Raw genomic sequence first — 23,335 nt, forward strand, 5'->3', positions numbered from 1 at the left:
GAAGCCAGGAGCCAGAAGCTTCTTTGGGTCTCCCATGCAGGTGCTGGAGCCCAAACATTTGGGCCATCTTCTACTGCTTTCCCAGGCCATAGCAGAGAGCTGGATTGGAAGTAAAGCACCAGGTCTCGAACTGGTGCCCATATGGGATGCCGGCACTGCAGGCTGAGGCTTTAACCCACTGTGCCACAGTGCCAGCCCCAAACAAACCTTTTAAAAAGAAGAAAAAATTCCTCAAAGCCGGCGCCGTGGCTCAATAGGCTAATCCTCCACCTTGCGGCGCCGGCACACCGGGTTCTAGTCCCGGTTGGGGCGCCGGATTCTGTCCCGGTTGCCCCTCTTCCAGGCCAGCTCTCTGCTATGGCCAGGGAGTGCAGTGGAGGATGGCCCAGGTGCTTGGGCCCTGAACCCCATGGGAGACCAGGAAAAGCACCTGGCTCCTGGCTCCTGCCATCGGATCAGCGCGGTGCACCGGCTGCAGCGGCGGCCATTGGAGGGTGAACCAACGGCAAAGGAAGACCTTTCTCTCTCTGTCTCTCTCTCTCACTGTCCACTCTGCCTGTCAAAAATTTAAAAAAAAAAAAAAAAAAATTCCTCAAAAATTACAAGTATATCTACCACACAATTCAGCAATTCCACTACTGGGTGTATATTCAAGAAATTAAGTCAGTCTGTTGGAGAGACACTTGCTCTCCCATATTGATTACAGCACTATTCACAATAGTTGAGATATGGAAACAGCCTAAGAGTCCACCCACTAATGAGTAGATGAAACTACTACACAATGGAGTACTACTCAACCATGAAAAGGAAGACATCTTGTCATTCACAAAAAGATGGATGAACTGGAGGTCATTATTAAAATGAAATTAGCCAAGCACAGAAAGACAAGTATCACATGATCTCATTCATATGGAGTCTAAAGAAAGGTGATTTCATTGATGTAAAAGTATAATGGTGGGTACCAGAGGCTGAAGAGGAAAACAGAGAGGAAGGGATGGAGAAAGTTTAATTAGAAGGTGCTAAGTTATAGCAAGTAGTTTCTGAATTGTATCACACAATAGGGTGACTATAGATCATGCTAGAGCACTGTATATGTCTCTAGAAAAAGAAAAGAGAAAACTAGAAGATAGGATTTTGGAAGTTTTCACCATAAAGAAATGTTAAGTGTTGAGGAGACAGACATGTTTACCCCAATTGGATATTATACTATACTTGTATCAAAATATCACACTGGGAGGTCCAGCCCTGTAGCATAGCAGGTAAAATCACAGCTGCAGTGCTGCCATCCCATATGGGCACCAGTTCGTGTCCCAGTTACTCCACTTCCAACACATCTGTCTGCTATGGCCTGGGAAAGCAGAAGATGGTCCAAGTCCTTGGGCCCCTGCATACACGTGGGAGACCAAGAAGCTCCTGGCTCTTGGCTTCAGATTGGCACAGCTCCAGCCATTGGGACCATTTGGGGAGAGAACCAGTGGATGGAAGTCTTCTCTCTCTGCCTTTGCAACTCCACCTTTCAAATAAATAAATAATAAATCTTTTTTTAAAAAATCATGTGGTACTCCATAAATATGTACAATTTTTTATGTCATAAAAATTTTAGGGGCCGGTGCTGTGGCTCACTTGGTTAATCCTCCACCTGTGGCACTGGCATCCCATATGGACACCGGGTTCTAGTCCCAGTTGCTCCTCTTCCAGTCCAGCTCTCTGCTGTGGCATGGGAGGACAGTGGAGGATGGCCCAAGTGCTTGCACCCCTGCACCCACATGGGAGACCAGGAGGAGGCACCTGGCTCCTGGCTTCGGATAGGTGCAGGACTGGCCATAGTGGCTATCTGGGGAGTGTACCAATGGAAGGAAGACTTCTTTGTCTCTCTCTCTCTAACTCTACCTGTCAAATAAAGGGGGGGGGGGCAGCGCTGTGGAGCAGTGGGTCAATGCCCTGGCCTGAAGCGCTGGCATCCCATATGGGCACGGGTTCACCAGTTCTAGTCCCGGCTGCTCCACTTCCCATCCAGCTCTCTGCTATGGCCTGGGATAGCAGTGGAAGATAGCCCAAGTCCTTGGGCCTCTGCACCTGCGTGGGAGACCTGGAAGAAGCTCCTGGCTCCTGGTTTGGATCGGCACAGCTCTGGCCATTGCAGCCATCTGAGGAGTGAACCAGCAGACGGAAGACCTCTCTCTCTGTCTCTATCACTCTCTGTAACTCTTTCAAATAAAAAAAAAATCTTTAAAAAAATGTGTTCTCTATTTTTTAAATTTTTTTAAAAGATTTATTTTATTTATTTGAAAGTCAGAGTTACACAGAGAGGAGAGGCAGAGAGAGAGAGAGGTCTTCCATCCACTGGTTCACTCCCCAGATGGCCGCAACAGCCAGAGCTGTGCCGATCCAAAGCCAGGAGCCAAGAGCCAGGAGCTTCCTCCGGGTCTCCCATGTAAGTGCGGGGGCCCAAGGACTCAGGCCATCCTCCACTGCTTTCCCAGGCCATAGCAGAGAGCTGGATCGGAAGAGGAGCCGTCGGGACTAGAACCGGCGCTCATATGGGATGCCGGCACCTCAGGCCAGGGCTTTAACCCACTGCGCTGGCCCCTATTTTTTAATTTTTAAGATTTTTTATTTACATAAAAAGAACAGATCTCATATATACAATATTAGGCCCATAATGATACTTCCGAAAATACTTTTTCAAACTAAAAAAAAAAAAAAAAAGAATGCCCTAACATTTATCTGAAAAAGACATTTTACATACCAAAATGATCTTTTTGGTAGTGGTGATAACTTTGTACTAAAGCAGTCAAACCTATCATAAATATTCATAAAACGGCTTATCAGGAGTAAGGGTCATAGTTTGGAAAACATGAATTTAATCCAAAAAGAAACCATACTTGCAATCCACATGTACCACATACTAAGAAAAAGAAAAATTGTTGCGTTCCAGTAATTTATCAGATGTAGAATTTATGAGTTAAAGCAAGGCCACATGGTGCTGTAAGCTTGCTCATTGCCAAAGCTTATTTTTTAGATTATACTCTCGGTTCTTTTGTTGGCTTCTGAGTATCTGAGGTTACTAATTTACATAAACCCTTTGGTCCTTCCCAGCAGGCACAGCTGTCTCTTTCCTTTCTGCTCAGCCACCAGAAGAGCTGCTCATTTTCATGAACTTTAGGTCTTAAGTGTGGTTTGAGGTGTTATTTTTTTTCTTTTTCAGGAGAGGCTCCTCCTAGAGAAGTTTTTTCCTTTTAGTAATAAAGGTTTCACAGCTTTAGAAAAACATCTTAAGGTTTAACTGGAAAATTCCAAGCCACAGGGTATATTAATAAATGACATGGATATTGACATGCCAACATTTAGTGGTGCCATTATTCAGCAAAATGAGCCTCAATACACAGCACTTAAATAAGCCCTGTAACTCTCAGACAGCATTTCCCAAGGAGGCATTTTAAATTTAAATTATACAGGGCAGGGCACCGGCACTGTGGCATAGTGGGTAAAGCTGCTGCCTGTATCCCATATGAGCACCAGTTCAAGTCTAGAATGCTCTACTTCCAGTCCAGCTCTCTGCTGTGGCCTGGGAAAGTGGTAGAAGATGGCCCAAGTCCTTGGGCCCCTGTACCCATGCAGGAGACCCAGAAGAGGCTCCTGGCTCCTGGCTTCGGATCTGCAAGGCTCTGGCTGTTATAGCCATTTGGGGAGTGAACCAGTGGACGGAAGGCTCGCTCTCTCTCTCTGTAACTCTTTCAAGTAAAATAAATAAATCTTAAAAAAAAAAAAAAAAACTATACCGAGCATTTGTTTAAAAAAAATTATATGGGGTGACCCTGTGGCACTGGTTCAAGACCCAACTGCTCCACTTCCAATCCAGCTCCCTGCTCATGTGCCTGGGAAAGCAGTGAAGGATGGCCCAAGCCCTTGGGCCCCTGCACCCATGTGGGAGACCCAGATGAAGCTCCTGGCTCCTGGCTTCAGCCTGGCCCAGCCTCAGCCATTAGGAGCATTTGGGGAGTGAACCAGTGGATGGGAACTCTGTCTTTCCTTTTCTTTTTCTCTCTCTGCCTTGCAAATAAATTAAGTAATTTTAACTAAAACTATCAGAAGAAATTTTTTATAGTTCAGTAATAAGCATATTTCTGAAAGATAAGTGAATATCATTTATCAACTGACTCTAACACTGTATGAGAATGCCTCTTCCCCTACAACCCTGCAAACTCTGGGTATTGTCCATCTTCTATCATGCTGGCAGTATAATAGGTATACTAGTTCTATGGCTATGTAACAAATTACCACAAACATAGCAGGGAGAGCACATTATCTCATAGCATCTGTGAATCAGGAGTCCTAGCAGCTTCACTGGGTCTTGTACCTAAGGTCTCTCACCAGGCTGCAATCAATGTGAGCCAGGGCTGAAGTCTCATCAGGAAGCTCAACTGACAAATGATTCACCTGCAGGCTCACTTACATGGTTGCCAGCAACATTCAATTTCTTTTGGTTGTTGGGTTGAGGGCCTTGGTCCCCAGCTGGCTGCCCTCAGTCCCTTAGCACGTATGCCTCTCCAACATGGCAACTTGCCTTAGCACAGCCACCAAAGGATAAAGTCTGCTAGACAGACAGAAGTCAGAAACCTTTGTAATATGATCACAAAATGACATTCACTCAACGAGCTAAGTTAGCAGCAAATTATGTAAGGAAATGGGGTTATAGAAAGCAAGAAGGCATTAGCAGGAAGCTAGAGTCTGAACTGGAGCCAGGAATTGAACCCAGGTAATCTCATATGGTATGTGGGTGTCCTAGCCAAATGCCCACCTCAGAGAGACAGGTTTTCTTCCCCACTAGAAAACCAATTTACAGTGGTACAAAGGAAAAGAGCTACAAATATTCTCACTGTTGAGGCAATTTGGACTTTCTCCACTATGATCCTCAAAATTTGTCTACCCTCTGGCCACTTCCACATTTTTAGGTATTTCTTTCTAAAAGGTATTTATTGGGGGCCAATGTTGTGGCATAGCAGGTAAAGCCACCACCTGCAGTGCCAGCATCCCCTATGGGCACCAGTTCGAGTCCCAGCTGTTCCACTTGCGATCCAGCTCCCTGCTAATGCACCTGGGAAAGCAGTGGAAGATGGCCCAAGTGCTTGGTCTCTTCTGATGCTCAGCCAGGGAGAAATCTGTTTCCAGACTCATGAGGTTGCTGGCAGGACTCCATTCTTTCTGGGTTGTCAGGCTGAGGGTCTTGCTTCCTTGCTGGCTGCTGGTAAGACACCATCCTGTTTCTTGCAACAAAGCCAGAAAACAGCACACTAGCAAAATGGAAGCTATAATCTTATGTGGCATAACCCTGAAGGTGGTATTTTATCACCTTTTGCCATATTCTATCAATCAGAATCAAGTCACAGGTTTCCATACTCAACAGAGGGGGATTACACAGGGTGTGAATATTAGCAGGTGGGAATAACTGGTGGGCATCTAGCGTGTTTCCTCCACAAAATACTAACAGATGCCTTCAATTACAGATACATCTTTGTTTCCAAAAATGTAAATAACTGTTAGTCTTTTTATACACATGAATATCAACATAAACTATTCTGAGCATCTACCATATCCAAGATATTATGCTAGGTATGGGATATAGTACAGTGGTGAGCAAAAAAAAATACAGTTCCTGTTTTCATGGAAATTATAGAAGGAAAGAGAAAATAATTGCAAGCATAAAGGACAAATTATGATTTTGACAAATACCATGAAAGTTCATGGTAACCTGATCTAGTGATTGGGCACAGTTTCTGGGAGAAAATGATATTTCTTTGAAATTAAAAAAAAGCAGGAATTGACTAAGAGAACCAAGGAAATGAATTCCATGCACAGGGAAGAGCAAGTGCAAGGGGCTTGTGATTGCAGACAGCATCAGATGATTGAAGAATGAAAAGCTGGAACAAGGAAACCAAGTGGTACTTCCAACTCCAATCTCTCTGGCTCTACACTCACAGCACCACCTGCCTTTGGCATCTTCCTATGAATATTTCAAAATCAATTTGCACAAAACTTCATTTGTAAAATTTCTTTCCCAGTGTTGCCCATTTCAGTGAATGGCACCAGCATCTGTCCAAATGGAGGTGAGAAATCTAGAAGTCATTCTTGACAAGTTCCTCTTCTCCACCCCTCAGCAAATCCTACAGCTTTTATCACTAAGTTACACAACAGTGCTCAACATAATCAGACACATCATGTACTCTCACATTCCCAAGCCTTTGCTTTTGCTGGTCATCACACTGGGAAATTCCTCTCCATTCTCACTCCTTTCTCTTCCCACAACAACCTAACTCATCCTTCCAGACTGAACCTAAACATATGGCATCTGAAGTGCTCACTACTCCTGTGCAGAAATCATCTCTTTCTCAGTGAGATCAAACACTTGGTGAGTAACTCACCATCTTTGTTACAGGTTGGGAAGTAGACTTTGAGAAAGACTAGCCTGCAGGATGTCTATCAGGAAGTGATCTTGGAACCAATGCCAGTGGAAGGTCAAGGAAGTATGACTGGAGAGAGAGCACGGAGTGGTACACTGACTGTACCAACAGTCAGCCAAGCCCATGGTGTCCACTGGGACTAGGGTGGCCCTGGGGATTGTTCCAAGTTTGAACAAGAAGCCCATGACTTGATACCTTCCTAGAATGATCATTCATTGGATGTGGGCTGTCCTGGAAGGAGGCATGACCTTGGGTGAGGATGTTTTGCTCAGTAATCTTCCCAAAAGTACAACAGCAAAGGAATGTGTTCTGGCAACACCCTTAGTGTTGGGGAATAAAGTCTTCATTCCTGAAGGGGGATCCAGGAGTTGCATCACAGTATCCACTGCAATCTCCATGCTCAAAGCAACTCACAGTAGCCATATTTCCTTGTACTAAGGCAGATTTCCCTGTCCTTGCTTGGTTTTGAGATTTTTTTTTAGAATAGATGCCATGTATTTAAAGCAGAGTTGGAATTTAATAAAAATCTAGTGAAGGAATAACTGAATAAATGACCTAAGTGGACTGACAGGATCCTAACTGACAAGTGTCAATTTCTTTCCTTTACATCCCAATGTTTCTCAATCATTTTTCATTTTCACCCTCTACAGGAGCCTTTTTAGACCTTTTGTAGTGGCTCTCTATGAAGTTTGGACTGCATAGATGCTTTGTATGTTTGTGTACATAATCGTTCTGAATTTTATACACTAAAGATTAAGTTTTTTGTCTCTGAGAACTAAAGATTTTCACCACTAGGGGAACCACATCGCTCCTTTGAGAATGTAAAATTAACACCAGCAACCGCTAAGAGGGTCAGATTTCCTAAGTCAGTTCTTCAGCTCATTCTCCTTAGGTAGTAAAATCTATGGGAGGAGTCACATTACAATCTGGATGTGGTGTATTGAGCATGAAATCAAAGCAAGGGAGGTTCAATGACCTTAGGAGAGATCTACTGAGCTTAGATCACTCAAATGTTCTTTTTCCCTAATGTAAGATTCCCCAGCAATTCTGCAGTCAGGGAAGACTCTATTTATTTTGTCTAGTTTCTATGCAAAGTATTACTTTATTATTATTTGAAAACTTGAGCAACAGAAAAAGAGAGAGAGAAGGAAGGAGGAGGGGAGGGACAGAGAGAGGGCAGAGGCAGAGGGGGAAAGAAGTTGAGGGAGAGGAAAGATTTCTTCTATTAGTTCACTTCCTAAATGCCCAGGTCTCCCAGATAGGTGGTAGGGACCCAAGTACTTGAGTGATTATCTGTGCTTCCCAGGCTCATTAATAGGAAGCTGGCCAGGAAGAAGCAGGACTAGATCCCAGGTACCCCAGTATGAAATGATGATATCTGAAGTGGCACCAACCAGCTGCCCCACAATTCCTGCTCCTAAACTAGTGCTTATGTTATTTAATTTCTGTCACTTAAATTACAAAGTATGTCAGGAACATAACAGTAGAAATAATAAGGCATGCTCTGTACTCATAACCTAGTTTAAAATATAAAACATTATAGATATGTTTACAATTCCCCCATACTTCATGCCAATCCCATTTCTCTCCCACTCTCCCTAGTAATAACCAGCATCCCAAATTTGATACTAATTTTTTTTTTTTTTTTTTTTTGACAGGCAGAGTGTATAGTGAGAGACAGAGAGAAAGGTCTTCCTTTTGCCGTTGGTTCACCCTCCAATGGCCGCCACGGCTGGCGCACTGCAACCGGCGCACCACGCTGATCCGAAGGCAGGAGCCAGGTGCTTCTCCTGGTCTCCCATGGGGTGCAGGGCCCAAGCACTTGGGCCATCCTCCACTGCCTTCCCGGGCCACAGCAGAGAGCTGGCCTGGAAGAGGGGCAACCGGGACAGAATCCGGTGCCCCGACCGGGACTAGAACCCAGTGTGCTGGCGCCGCTAGGTGGAGGATTAGCCTATTGAGCCTCGGCGCCGGCCGATACTAATTATTCTAATGCATAGTTTTATATCATTACCTATGCATTTGCACACTTTTATTTTTTTACACTTTTAGTGCATGGTATAAAGATGTAAATATTCCATTCTATGATACATTCATCACTGCATGGAATTCCATCAGGTATCCCATGTGAGTGGCAGGAGCCTGAGCACTTGGGCCACCTTCTGCTGCTTCCCAGGCACGTTAGCAGGGAGCTGGATCAGAAGAGGAGCTAGGATAGGATGCCATCGTCACAAGAGCAGCTTAACCCTCTGCACTACAATGCCAGCCCCTGAAGGCAGTTTCTTTATTCATTCTAAGCATGGCCTTTTCCTGACTGCAACTCCAATTCCTGGCACACACAACTATAGCTCTCTGCTCTACTGTAAAATCACACTGCAAGGTATGCCACCCCATGATCCAGCAATCTCTACAAAGACCCACACAAATACATTTTTTTCATCAGTCTTGGGACAGAAACTACTTACGTGGAAGTCAGGTTCCAACACTGAATGTTTGGTGTCTCCCACAAAATCCCTATATGGATGTCCTAACTCAATGTGCTACATTTGGAAACATGGCCTTTGTGAAAGTGATTAAAGTTAACTGGGATCATAGGAGTAGGATCCTGATCTGAAAGAATTATGTCCTTATGAGAAGAGACATCAGGGAAAGCTCACGTGCTGTCTGCCACATGAGGACACAGAAGGAAGTGGACAGTGAGAGCGAGAGACAGAAAGGTCCTCCTTTTCCGTTGGTTCACCCCCAATGCCCGCTGTGGCCGGCGCACCGCTCTGATCTGAAGCCAGGAGCCAGGTGCTTCTCCTGGTCTCCCATGCAGGTGCAGGGCCCAAGAAGAGCCCTGGCCATGACCATAATCCAACCACACTGTCACCCTACTGGACTTCCAGACTCCAAAACTGTGAGAAAACAGCTATCTGTTGTTTAAGCCACCCAGTCTATTCTATTTTTGGAGTTTCTTTTTTTATAGATTTATTTTGGAAGAGTTACAGAAAGGGCAAGACAAAGAGAGAGAAATCTTTCATCTGCTGGTTCACTCCCTAGATGGCTGCAACAGTAGCAAGGAGTTTCTTCCAGGTCTCTCATGTGGGTGGCAGGGACCCAAATACTGAGGCTACCCTCTACTGCCTTTCCTAGGCCATTAGCAGCAAGCTGGATCTGAATTGCAGCACCCAGGACTGGTGCTCACATAGGATGCTGGCAGTGCAAGCTGTGGCTTTACTTGCTAAGCTACAATGCCGGCCCTAGTCTGTTCTATTTTGTTATAGCAGTCTTAGCAAACTAGTCCACACATTAACCCCAGCGACTGGAGGCACAATATACATCAAGGGCAACGACAGGTCTGGGTTCTAGTCTGAACTCAGCCACTCTGACTCTTCACCCTCCTGCCTATAACATGAGAAAGTAGCACTTCTGCAGGTCCCTTAAAACTTCCAAACTGCGGCTGGCTCTGTGAAAGCTGCTGCCTGCAATGCTGATGTCCATCTGAGAATCGGTTACTCCACTTCCACTCCAACTCTCTGCTATGGCCTAAGTGCTTGGCCCCTGCACCAGTGTGGGAGACCCAGAAGAAGCTCCTGGTTCCTGGCTTCAGTTCGGCCCAGCTCCAGCTGTTGTGGCCATTCGGGGAGTGAACCAGAGGATGGAAGACCTCTCTCTTCTTCTGCCTCTAACTCTGCCTTTCAAATAAACTATCTTTAAAAAAAAATTTTCAAACTGAGAATGTCTTATACAGTAGTGTGGGCTATGGCTCAATTATAGCACCAGGATTCTATCCTAAGGGGTTTTGAGTATTCATGAAGATTGTATTATAAGGGGCCGGCGATGTAGCACAGCAGGTTAACACCCTGGCCTGAAGCGCCGGCATCCCATATGGGTGCCGGTTCTAGTCCCAGTTGTTCCAGTTCCGATCCAGCTCTCTGCTGTGGCCTGGGAAAGCAGTGGAAGATGGCCCAAGTCCTTGGGCTCCTATACCCACGTGGGAGACCCGAAGGAGGCACCTGGCTCCTGATCGACACAGCTCCAGCCATTGCAGCCATCTGCAGAGTGAACCAGCCGATGGAAGACCTTTCTCTCTATCTTTACCTCTCTATTAGCTCAATAGGCTAATCCTCCGCCTGTGGCGCTGGCGCCCGGGTTCTGGTCCCGGTCAGGGCACCGGATTCTGTCCCGGTTGCTCCACTTCCGATCTAGCTCTCTGCTGTGGCCTGGGAAAGCAGTGGAAGATGGCCCAAGTCCTTGGGCCCTGCACCTGCATGGGAGACCAGGAGAAGCACCTGGCTCCTGGCTTCGGATCAGAGCAGTACGCCGGCCACAGCAGGCATTGGGGGTGAACCAACGGAAAAGGAGGACCTTTCTCTCTCTCTCTCACTGTCCACTTTGCCTGTCAAAAAAAAAAAAAAAAAAAAAAAAAAAAAAAGATTGCTTTATAAGCATGGTCAGGACAAAACTACATTTAATGGCAAAATGAAATACCGAACCTGGGTATACATTTCCCACAGAGGTTAAGATGCCATCTGGGATACCTGCATTCCATACCAAAGGGCCTGGGATTGAGTCCCAGCTCCACTACCAAATCCAGCTTTGCTAATACACACCTTGGAGGCAGCTCAAGTTCTTGTGTCCCTGCCACCCATGTGGGATTAAGTTCTAGGCTTCTGGCTTCAATCTGGCCCAGTCCCAGCTGTCGTATTTTGCAAGTGAACTAGCGGTTCCACGCCTTTCAAAAAAATACTATAAATAAATGTTTACTATGCAAATCTGTAAAAAATAAACTCCTTTTATTAATTAACATCAAGGAAATAATGTTGTGAACACCTGTCCTTTGGAATCATAGATTGACAAAACCTTTGCACAAAATCCTTTGGGAATGGCACATCCCATTCTTGCTTGGAGCTATCCGAGTCACTTTTTTTAAAACTTTGAGATAAAATTAAAATAAACTACAATAAAGTATACAATTTGGTAAATTCTGAAGTACATATACACCTGTAAGCCCAGCACCACCTCAATACTCCTGAAACCTTCCTGGTATTCCTGTGTAATCTCTCCCTCCCACCTCTCCTTGCTCCTCCCCCACAAAACCAAATAACTGCTAATTTGCTTTCTGTCACTGTAGATTAGCTTGCCTAGTTTTATGTAATGAGTCAGATGGTATACATTCTTTTTTTGTCTGGCTTCTTTCACTCAACATAATTATATTGAGACTCATTCAAATTCACTACATGTATTTACAGTTCATTCCTTTTGAGTTCTCAGTGGTATTCCATTGAATGGGTCACTCCTAGAAAAAGCAGCCCTTTGGGGCCGCCGCCTGCAGTGCCATCCCATATGGGCGCTGGTTCAAGTCCCAGTTGCTCCACTTCCAATCTGGCTCTCTACTATGGCCTGAGAAAGCAGTAGAACATGGCCCAAGTCATTGGGCCTCTGCACCTGTGTGGGAGACCTGGAAAAAGCTCCTGGCTCCTGGCTTTAGATCAATGCAGCTCCACCTGGCAGCCAATTGGGGAGTGAACCATCAGATAGAAGACTTCTCTCTCTCTCTCTTGCCTCTCCTTCTCTCTCTGTGTAACTCTTTCAAATAAATAAATCTTTAAAAAAAAGAAAAAGCAGCCCTTGTTTCCAATCCAGGTGCAAAGCTTTGGGCAAGGGTTTCAGACACAACATTTTACATTTTATCTTAACTTTGTCATTCACAAAGAATTAGGATTCTTAGTCCACTCAAACCAGACTGCATATTAGGTCTTTTACATACAGCACTGCTGAGTTTTTCTAAGCACCCAGATGCAAATTAACCTAATTTGTGGAACTACAGGTGTGTTCCTAGTTGGCTTTATCAAATAGGTTATATTGAATGAAATGAATGCTCAAGACAACAAGAGCAAAGCGGTAAATAGCATATGGTCTAATTTTTGTTTTTAAATATAAATACATGGAAATATATGTTAAAAAAAAAAAAACAACAGTGTATCTTAGGGCCAACATTGTGGTTCAGTGGGCTAAGTCTCCGCCTGTGATGCTTGTATTCCATATGGGAAATGGTTAGAGTTCTGGCTGCTCCACTTCCAATCTAGCTCCCTGATAATCGCCTGGGAAAGCAGCGAAGGATGGCCCAAGTACTTGGGTCCCTCCCATGCACCCATGTGGAAGATCTGGATGGCGTTCCAGGCTCTTGGCTTAGGCCTGGCCCAGCCCAGGCCATTGCAGCCATTTGGGAAATGAACCAATAGATGGAAGACCTCTTTCTCTGCTTCTCTTCCTCTAACTCTTACTTTCAAATAAACAAATCAATCTCCCTTTTTTTTTTTTAAGATTTATTTATTTATTTGAAAGTCAGAGTTACACAGAGAAAGGAGAGAGAGAGAGAGGTCTTCCATCCAATGGTTCACTCCAATTGGCCACAATGGGTGGAGCTGCGCTGATCTGAAGCCAGGAACTTCCTCCAGGTCTCCCGCGCGGGTGCAGGGACCCAAGGGCTTGGGCCATCTTCCACTGCTTTCCCAGGCCATAGCAGAGAGCTGGATTGGAAGTGGAGCAACTGGGACTAGAACCAGCGTCCATAAGGGATGCCAGTGGTTCAGGCCAGGGTGTTCACCGCTGCGCCACAGTGCCGGCCCCTAAATCAATCTTTTTTAAAAAGAGCATATCTGTAATACCAAGTAACAGAAAACAATTGTTTTATTTTTAATACTAAAGGGCAGGAGCGGGTGCTATGGCATAGAAGGTGAAGCATCCGCCAGCAGTCCCAGCTGCTCCACTTCTGATCCAGCTCCCTACTAACCAGCCTGGGAAAGCACCAGAAGATGTAAGTACTTGGGAGACCTGGAAAAAGCTCCTGGCTTCCGGCTTCAGCGTCGCAGCCCCAGACCTTGTGGTCATCTGGGGAGTGAACCAGCAGATGGAAAATCTACCTTTGCCTTCCAAACAGATAAATCAATCTTAAAAAAATATTAAAGGGCAGTCACAAAGAAGAAAGGTGATAATGACTTGAGCAAATCAATACTTACTAGGCTGTCAAAGGGACCGGCATAACCCATCTTACTAGTGTAATAAAGTTATAAATCCACAGGATATTAATCTAGAATGGTCAGTGGAGCGTCTTAAGAAAATCCCCTTCCTTCCTGTCCCTGGAACCAAAATAGGTATGTGGGATTATAAATCTTCACAAAAATAAATGGAATTTGGAAATTTTTAGAGTTAAAGCAGATGCCAATAACATCTAAGTTCTTGGTCTAGTAACTTGAAGTCTTTAATTAGAAGTTAGTATAAAGCTTAGAAAGAGCAGGTTCCATTTATTATCTACAAAATGGTCATACACCCATTAATCCCAACATGCATTACAACACCTTTGCAAAGTAGGTCAAAATACCCCTTCATACATTTTTAGCCCACAGGACTTATTAATAATACCCCTGTGCTATTCTTTGAGAAAGCCTGTATTTAGCTCACTTAAGACACTTGATTACAAGCTAATTATCTTTTAATGATAAAACACTGCCTCCTTATAGTAAAGTGGAATTTCAAAACCCTAAGGCCGCCCCCAAACGTCTTTTTTTCTTCTTTTTTGGTCCTTAAAAACCTAGAAAAGTAATTCGTTTCCTTCTAATGCTATGTCCTAGAAATGGTCAACACAGCACATAAAAGTAGAATCTTTTTGTATCCTTCTAGGGGTGTAAAGGCTTAAAACGCAACGAGAAATAGACCTCGACAAGTAAACACAATCTTATGTGTTCCCTCTTCTCACAAAAGCTACAAATTAGCAGAAAAGAGCGAGGCCGCCCACGGCACTTTCCACTTCTGAATTCTCAGGACGAACCACAGCGAGGGCCAAAGCGAAGGCGCCGCACGACGCGAAGGCGCCCAGCCAGGCTGGCGCGCGCGTGAGGGAAACACCCTGTTAAACGCAGGCCTCGCAAGAACAGCGCCCGGCCTCCGGCTCCGCCGAGTCTGCTCGGGCAGCGTCGAGCCTACCGCGGGAAAAAAGCCTCTTTCACGCCAACACCACTCCAGAATAAAAGAACGAAAAGCCCCACGGCTACCCCGGCGACTCTGCCCGAGACCCCCCGACCCGGCTCCCCGCTCCTCACCCTTTTCCCCGCCCCGCTTCCACGCGGGCCCCTCCCCTGCACTCATTCAGAACGCCACGTCTCCTAGCTCCGACGCACCCGCCACCCGGGGGAGACCTCCCCCGGCTAAGCCCTCCCAGCCCCCAGTCCAGAGTCACCCAGCCCCAAGCTCCGCGCCCCAACCAGGCCCGAAGTGGGCCACAGCCAACCGCAACCGCCGTGCCTTCGCTGCACCGGCTCCGGCCCCGCCCACGTGACCCCTACGCCCCGCCCCCGAGCCTCACGTGACCTGCGGCGGTGCCCGCGCGCGGCGTGGATCGCGGCCGCAGCCGCCATTGTTCCGCCGAGGGAGGACAGCGGGGCCTGGCGCTGGCGCCGAGACGCCGCTTAGCGGCCGGCACTGGAGACGCTCGCTCCCGCCTGCCCCTCTCCTCCTGGCGGCGGCGGAGTGAGGCTGACTAGGGGAAACCTGGGAGCCCTCTCTGCCCTCGCCGCGGCGGCAGCGGCCGATCCCCGGCTCCGGCACGAGGAGCGGCCGCGATGCGTTCGGCCTGAGGCTCTCCGGCCCGGCCCTCCTCCCCTCCCCTGACTTCCAAGGCGTCTCCTACGCCCCAGCGTCATCCTGCAAGTCCCTCTGCCGGGAGGGAAGATGGCTGCACGGAGCTGGCAGGACGAGCTGGCCCAGCAGGCCGAGGAGGGCTCGGCCCGGCTGCGGGAAATGCTCTCGGCCGTCCTAGGCTTTCTGCGCACCGAGCTGGGCCTCGACCTGGGCCTGGAGCCGAAGCGGTACCCGGGCTGGGTGATCCTGGTGGGCACGGGCGCGCTCGGGCTGCTGCTGCTCTTCCTGCTGGGCTACGGTTGGGCCGCAGCTTGCGCCGGCGCCCGCAAGAAACGGAGGAGCCCGCCCCGCAAGCGGGAGGAGGTGGCGGCCTCGCCAGCCTCGGCCCCTGACGACCTAGCCTTGCTGAAGAATCTCAAAGGCGAGGAGCAGAAGAAGAAGAACCGGAAGAAACTGCCCGAGAAGCCCAAAGTGAGTAGGGGAGGAGCGGCGGGGGAGAGTAGGGGATGGGGGCCGGTCCTGGGCCGCCGGCGTGGAGACCCTCGAGCGACGGAAGGCTGAACCCCTCTGGGAAAAGGAGAGAGAGAGAGAGAGGTTCTGGGGAGTCAAGACGCAGATCCCCCAGAGTGGAGGAGGTAGTGGGTGAGAATGGGGGAAACTCGCGAAGTATGGACACGAGGGGAAGCCCAGTTTCGAGGAAAAGTAGTTAGAAGCACTCGGGGTACAATTAAGTCTAAGTGCCCAGAGCTCTAGACGTCTCTAGGAGCCTTGACCGCAGGAACTGCGGCCCATCCTTGCTTGAGGCCTACGGGGTAGGCTGCATGTGGAGCTTGGTAATGGGACCTGGAGGTAGTGTTGGAAAGTTGTGGAAAGACAGATGGCTATCTCAAGTCACGTCGAGACAGTAGCTAGTAGAAGAACTCTGGTGACCTAGAAAACTCAGAGGCTTACAGGGGATTAAGGGTGTCCAGGTCCAGACGCACTTCCATTTTAGTTGGGACTGTTGAAGGGAAATGGTTGCCCACTCTGGTTCTGGGGAGTGTGGCCTGTGGAGGCCGGAACGGGAGTCGGTTACCTAATATACACTGGTAGGGGGATGGCGGGGGGTGTGGGGGTGGGATGTGACTCAATGAGCAAGGACTGAGGCAAGTTCAGCGAAGTGCTCTGCGGTTCCTCCGTGCCGCGGGAGGTTTTTGAAATAGAGTAAAAGGGGATGACAGGGCAGAATGGTGAAGGCTGAGAGAGGGTTTCAGGCACCAACTCACTGGACCACGTGTGGAAATGCAGAGGGCATCACATGCCTTTTCCTTCTGTGTGTTAACTTCTACATTCTTTATTGCCACTTGCTCATGGTTCTTCCATTATATGTCTTTTGCAGCGTTATGCATATATTTTAAGATACTTTACAGTTGAGCAAACTGGGAATATGAAGGATGAGCAGAATTAGAAACATCTCCTAACCTATTTTTATATCTGCTGGATTAAGCTGTTCACCTTTCAGTACCATTCAGTAAGCCAGCAGAAGGGCCCTACTGTGTGGAGTGCTCTTTGGTGGGCAGTTGGAGGTATACACACATAGGAGTTAGAGGCAGTGTAGAGACTGGTACAGGCAGCAGGTTCATAGATAATTCTAATATTGCAGAGCCATAGGTGATGTCAAGGTATGTATAGAGGGTGAATGAAGTTTGGAGAGTGGAAGACTGATCGCAGTGGAAGTTATTGGAGGAAGTGGTGTTGGAGTTGAAACTAATCAGAGTGTTGTTGGTAACAGCAAAAAAGAAAGCTGTATTAGACACGTGACAGATCATAGTTAATGCATTATTAGGCCTAGATAAGCATTCATGTGTTGCTTGCTGATTGAGAAGATGCAAGATAGAAAACCTAGAAAAGGGCATAACTGTTAATGTGGATAGTAGTGGAAGAGAAAAATAAAGACCTATTTGAAACATATTATAATTTAAAAATCTGTAGAAAGTGTCAAGGATTACCAGAAAGTAGTTTTGTGGTAGAAACAGTGAATCTGGTTCCAAGGTGAGGAAGGAAGGTGATCTTGAAAACTGCACACGTTAATCCTAAGCCTTGTGTGGATGAAGCAGGTTGGGAACATTTCAAGGCCTTATTTGGGATGTCTAGAATTTCAGATGGACTTGAGTTGAGAGACAGGTGCTCTAAGAGCTCATCTGAAGTGCATCATAACACTCAGCTGACTAATCTGAAGGAGCACAGACTCCAGTGAATGTGTACACTGTGAAAAGTGCTCGCTAGACCTGGGACTTACTGCCGCCTCTTCATTTGAGTTAAGCCTAAGGAAGGGAGGAATGAATAAACGAACTCAGTGTTACCTTTGAAGATTGGAGAATTGGAAACTGGATAGATGCTTGTGTTTTTTTGTTTGTTTGTTTTTTGTTTTTGTTTTTGTTTTTTTTTTGACAGGCAGAGTGGACAGTGAGAGAGAGAGAGACAGAGACAGAGAGAAAGGTCTTCCTTTGCCGTTGGTTCACCCTCCAATGGCCGCCGCGGCCGGTGCGCTGCGCTGATCCGATGGCAGGAGCCAGGTACTTCTCCTGGTCTCCCATGGGGTGCAGGGCCCAAGCACTCGGGCCATCCTCCATTGCACTCCCTGGCCACAGCAGAGAGCTGGCCTGGAAGAGGGACAACCGGGACAGAATCTGGCGCCCTGACAGGGACTAGATCCCGGTGTGCCGGCGCCGCAAGGCGGAGGATTAGCCTAGTGAACTGCAGCACTGGCCAGATGCTTGTTAATCGAATGAGAAAGTATCTTTGCTTGCTGAATGTTTAAGGTGGATTGGAGAACTTTAGCTTAATATTTAAGAAGTGGTGACTTTCATATTTTTTTTTACTGCAACCCACAATAAGAAAAACATACATCACAACATATATATATATATAACTTGTTTTCTTTACTGTTATTTGTGACCCACTAAATTGTTCTTACATTTAACTGTGAAGCAGTTGCCATTTATTCAAGACTCAGTCTATGCCTTACACTGTGCTAAGTACTTGCACAAAAGGAAGATATTGCTTACATATTGAAAGCATTCAAAGAGAATACAATATTCCTATGTCTTACTGAAAAGGGGATACAAAAGCAAAAGCTCAGTTTCTCCTCATGGGGCTGTAAATTCCAGTGTGGAAGAAGTTATACAGTCAGCTCTCTGTGGTTCTGCATTCTCAGATTCAACCACTGGTTGAAAATATTCAAGAAAAAATTACATCTGTACTAAACATGTGCAGACTTTTCCCCCTTGTCACCTCCTAAATAATGAAATATGATGGTTGTTTACATGGCATTGGTTAGTATTATAAGTAATCTAGATATGATTAAAGTATATGGTAGGATGTATGTATGTTATATGCAAATACCATAATCTTTCATATATGGGATTTGATCACCAAAAGATTTTGTTAGCCAAGGAGGATCCTGGAAAAGATTCCCCCGGTTACTTAGGAATGACTTTGCTAGAAAAATTGATGGCACAACCCCAGGGTGAGTCCAGATGGGCATAAAATGCCTTATCACAGGAGTTGGCTTAGAAAGTAGATAAAACCAAGCTTGTGGGAGAAACCTATGAAGCAGCAGAGGCCCAGAGTGGGAATCCATCAGCCTGGCAGGAATGGGGGACTCTCAGCCTTGCCCTGTTTAGCTTATCTTATTGATAAATGGAAGATCTTAGTTGAGTTAAAACACTGCAGGATTCTTTAAAGTATCATTTCAGGCTCTTGGAATAGAATCACTGAATGCTTGTTAAAATTTGTAGATTCCTAGGTCCTGCTATAGATCTTACAAACTTAAAATCTGGAACTGGTTCCAAGGGATTTCCATTTTTAACACGCTGTTTTGCTGAGTCCTTGCCCATTAGTTTCAAAATCACTTACTGGAACCAGACTGTTAAGATCTCCAAGTGGAGCCATATTTAATCTTATAGTCCATGTCTTCATTACTGCATCATTTTGATATCTTAGGATATACTTATTCAAGTAGGTTAGATGATGTAAACTAGTTTCCTTGAAAGAACTTTTGTTTGGACATTGTACTTAAATATAATTTTACATTCATTTGTTTATTCCACTGTTTTTAGTTTTCTGTTGAATCATTCAAAATTTTACAACTTCTATTTTCAAAATTTGTTTCTAATGATTTATTTGAGGAATAGGTGGTAGTTTGTTTTTTATAAACTGTATGTCAATCTAGTCATAGGCATTTTTTGAAATTCTTGGATTCATTTGGTTTTTATCTCTTAATAAAATATTGCAGTAAGTTTTTCAGGGTATGAATTACAGTTTGTTCTAACATTAAAACTGAAAAGAAAGAGACTTTACACTGACGAAGTTCTTGGCATTTTTGAAGTCATTATTATCATACGTATTTTCCATGACACGTAGTTCAATGTACATGTTAAATAGGCACTCTGTTAATATTTCTTCATTTGACTTTTAATCTGAGTAATAACTTAGATGGCTGTGAGATTTCAGATACTTGGTCTTTGTTTATTTTTAAGATTTATTTATTTGAAAGGCAGAGTTACAGAGAGAAAGTGGCAGAGGCAGAGAGAGAGAAGTCTTCCATCCACTGGTTCACTCCCCAAATGGCCACAGTGGCCAGGGCTGGGCCATGCAGGAGCTCCATCCCAGTCTCCCATGTGGGTGGTGAGGCCCAAGCACTTTGGCCATCTTCCACTGCTTTCCCAGGCTCATTAGCAGGGAGCTGGATCACAAGTGGAGCAGCCAGGACTCAAACCAGCACTCATATGGTATGCCAGCACTGTGGGCAGCAGCTTAACCCGCTGTGCCACAGAGCCGGCCCTAGGACATCCAGAAGTTGAATGTCAACCAGAAGTACATAATCAGGTTCAACTCCAAAGAAAATTTACTTCAGTGAGCAAGTTATCTGTATATTACTGTAGGAAATTTCATTAAGATTTGTCATAGTCCTGGGAAAGCAGTAGAAGATGGCCCAAGTTCCATGGGCCCCTGCACCTACGTGGAAGACCTGTCTTTATCTCTCTGCCTCTGACTCACTCTCTCTGCCTTTCAAATTAAATAAATAAATCTTAAAAAAAAAAAAAAAAGATTTGCCATAGTGTAATTGTCAATATTTCTGTGCTAAGCAAATTAAAGAATATTGTTTGCTACTGTACAGCCTTGCATAATGCTTGGCACTTTAAAAAAATTATTATTGGGGAGGGAATTGTGGCACAGCACATTAAGCGGCCATTGGGACACCTGCATCCCATATCAGAGTGCCAATTCAAGTCCTTGCTGCTGCTTATTCCATCCAGCTTCCTGCTGATGTGTCCTAGGAGGCAGCATGGAGGATGGCTCAAGTGCTTGGAAAACCCAGGTAGAGTTCAAGCTCCTGGCTTCATCCTGGTGTATCCCTGGTTATTGTGGACAATTATGGGGTAAACCAGCAGTTGGAAGATCTCTCTGTCACTTTGCTTTTCAAATAAATCAATACATGTTTAAAAAATATGAAAAAAAAATTGAATGCATAATATAATAAGGTGACCCATGGAAGTATTATTCTAGTGGTAGCAATGTGTTTTGAGTTTATTACTTCTATTCTGGTTTTACTGCCACTGCCCTACTTTAGGACTTTCATTACCCTTTGCTTACACTATTTTTTTAAAAATTTTATTTATTTATTTGAGAGCTAGAGTTACAGACAGTGAGAGGGAGAGACAGAGAGAAAGGTTTTCCATCTGCTGGTCCACTCCCCAGATGGCCACAATGGCAGGAGCTGGGCCAGTCGGAAAACAGGAGCCAGGAGCTTCTTCCAGGTCTCCCACATGGGTGCATGGACCCAAGGACTTGTGCCATCTTCTACTGCTTTCCCAGGCCACAGCAGAGTGTATCAGAAAGGGAGCAGCCAGGACTAGAACTGGCACCCATATGGGATGCCGTAGCCACAGGCAGAGGATTAACCTACTGTGTCACCGTGCTGGCCCCTGAACAACATCCTAAATGGTTTTTCTACTCCACAGTCTCTTTTACCCATTCATGCAAGGTGAATCTTTTGAAGCCCAATCCTGTTCATGTGACATTTCATGGTCACATCTTTTCAATAATTTCCTTATAATCTGTTGAATAAAATTCAAAGTCCATGGTATGGTACACTGACCTCTTCATGATCTACCTGTACCTTAGGCTTCTCTCACGATTACCCCTAAAGTAATCACTTCTGCTTAGCTAGCTTATTTGTGTGTATCTCATCATTTGCTTTCTTATCTTTGGGTAAAAGGCCTTTCTTTCTACCAATTTTTGCCCAGCCACAGAAATTTTCAACTGTAAAGCCTTCCCTAGCTCCCCAGCTAAACAGTAAAGGAACAGATCAATATAGTTGATTCTCATTATTGTAGTAGTTATGCTCTGTAAAGTGGCAATAAACACTGAATTTGTGAGTGGTGTGAACTGGTGCTCCTAGGGAAAATGCAAGATTAGGTTCTTAGCAAGTCTCTTGTGACAGTATTTTTACCAACCAATCAATACATAACCTTGTCTTATATGTGTTTCTATTTAAACAGCTTATTTAATATAGTTGATTGAATAACATTTAACTCATGGCCCACAGTAGACTTATGCACAAATGAAGCTTATTTAATGTGCATGTTTTCTCTGTAAGGCACATTATGGCCTTGCACGTAGGCACCCTGGACAGCACTTCAGCACTATGGTTGAGGCCATTTTAAGAAGCAAAATTGGAGCAGGAGTTGTGGTGCAGCAGATTAAGCCGCCACTGGGATGCCTGCATCCTGTATCCTGAATATCTGATTTGAGTCCTGGCTACCCTGCACTTTGCTTCCAGCTTCCTGCTGATTCACCCGAGAGGCAGAGAATGGTGGCCCAAGTGCTTGGGTTCCTGCCACCCATTTGGGAGACCTGGATGGATTTCCTGACTCCTGGCTTTGTCCGGGCCTTGTGCAGACATTTGGGGAGTGAACCAACAGATGGAAGATCATTCTCTCTCTCTATCCCTCTTTGTCATTCTACCTTTCAAGTGAATAGATGAATCTTTTCACAAACAACCCCCCCCCAAAAAAAGGCAAAATTACCAACTAAGAGCCTGCAAATGTAAAATATGTGGCACTACATAGACCTCATAAAGGACACTTTTTTTTTTTTTTACAATTATGAGTGTTGAAAACAAAGTAGTGCTGCTCTGACCTCAATTTTTATAGTATCGTGTATGTCCACAAATGACCACAAAAGCACCTTCAGTGCTGACTTAGAAGTTAAAATTTTTAGCAAGTAGACAAATTCAGCAATGCAGGATCAATAGTACAAATGAACTGTATGTTTGTCCGTATTTGCATCCAGACCACTGTCTCTTTCTACTTTCACCTTGGCTCACCTGAGCAACAGCTTTTCCTTGACTGCCTCCAAACCTTTATTAAGATACTAGTAAGGAATCTTTTTAAAAACATATCAAGTGGGGCTAGCACCATGGCTTACTTGGTTAATCCTCTGCCTGCAGCGCCAGCATCCCATATGGGCGCTGGGTTCTAGTCCTGGTTGCTCCTCTTCCAGTCCAGTTCTCTGCTGTGGCCCAGGAAGGCAGCGGAGGATGGCCCAAGTGCTTGGGCCCTGCACCCACATGGGAGACCAGGAGGAAGCACCTGGCTCCTAGCTTCGGATTGGTGCAGTACCAGCCATGGCAGCCATTTGTGGGGTGAACCAACGGAAGGAAGACTCTCTCTGTCTGTACCTCTCACTGTCTTAACTCTGTCAAATAAGAGATATATATATAAAATATTTTTAAGAAACATATCACGAGGCCGGCACTGTGGCGTAACAGATAAAGCCACCACCTGCAGTGCCGGATCAAAACCCCCAGTTGCTCCACTTCGAATCCAACTCTCTGCTATGGCCTGGGAAAGCAGTAGAAGATAGCCCAAGTGCTTGGGCCCCTGTACCCATGTAGGAGACCCGAAAGAAGCTCCTGGCTTTTGGATCAGCTCAGCTCCAGCCATTGTGGCCATTTAGGGAATGGACCAACAGATGGAAGACTTCTCTCTTTTTCCTTTCTCTCTGTGTAACTCTTTCAAATAAATAATAAATCTTTTTAAAAAAAAAAACTACACATCACAGCCTGCATAAGAACTATACCTTGGGGCTAGCGCTGTAATGTAGTGGGTAAAGCCACCGCCTGCAGTGCCAGCATCCCATATGGGTCATATGGGTGCTGGTTCGAATCCCAGCTGCTCCACTTCCAATCCAGCTCTCTGCTATGG

The 23,335-nt window shown here is 45.6% G+C and overlaps 1 protein-coding gene across 12 annotated transcripts in view; it reads left to right on the top strand.

Annotated features, from left to right (window-relative positions):
* Nucleotides 1-14,836: 14,836 nt before the first annotated feature.
* Nucleotides 14,837-23,335, top strand: part of MTDH (metadherin) — a 71,458-nt gene continuing 62,959 nt past the window's right edge. For all 12 annotated transcript variants that reach the window (XM_051843933.3, XM_051843935.3, XM_017341596.4 and 9 more), the window contains exon 1: nucleotides 14,837-15,554. In XM_051843933.3, coding sequence (XP_051699893.1) covers nucleotides 15,174-15,554 — 381 coding nt within the window. In that variant the 5' untranslated portion in view covers nucleotides 14,837-15,173. The remainder of the gene's footprint in view (nucleotides 15,555-23,335) is intronic.

Source organism: Oryctolagus cuniculus, chromosome 6 (genome assembly GCF_051225735.1).
Source record: "Oryctolagus cuniculus isolate XC-2025 breed Fujian yellow rabbit chromosome 6, ASM5122573v1, whole genome shotgun sequence".
Taxonomy (NCBI): domain Eukaryota; kingdom Metazoa; phylum Chordata; class Mammalia; order Lagomorpha; family Leporidae; genus Oryctolagus; species Oryctolagus cuniculus.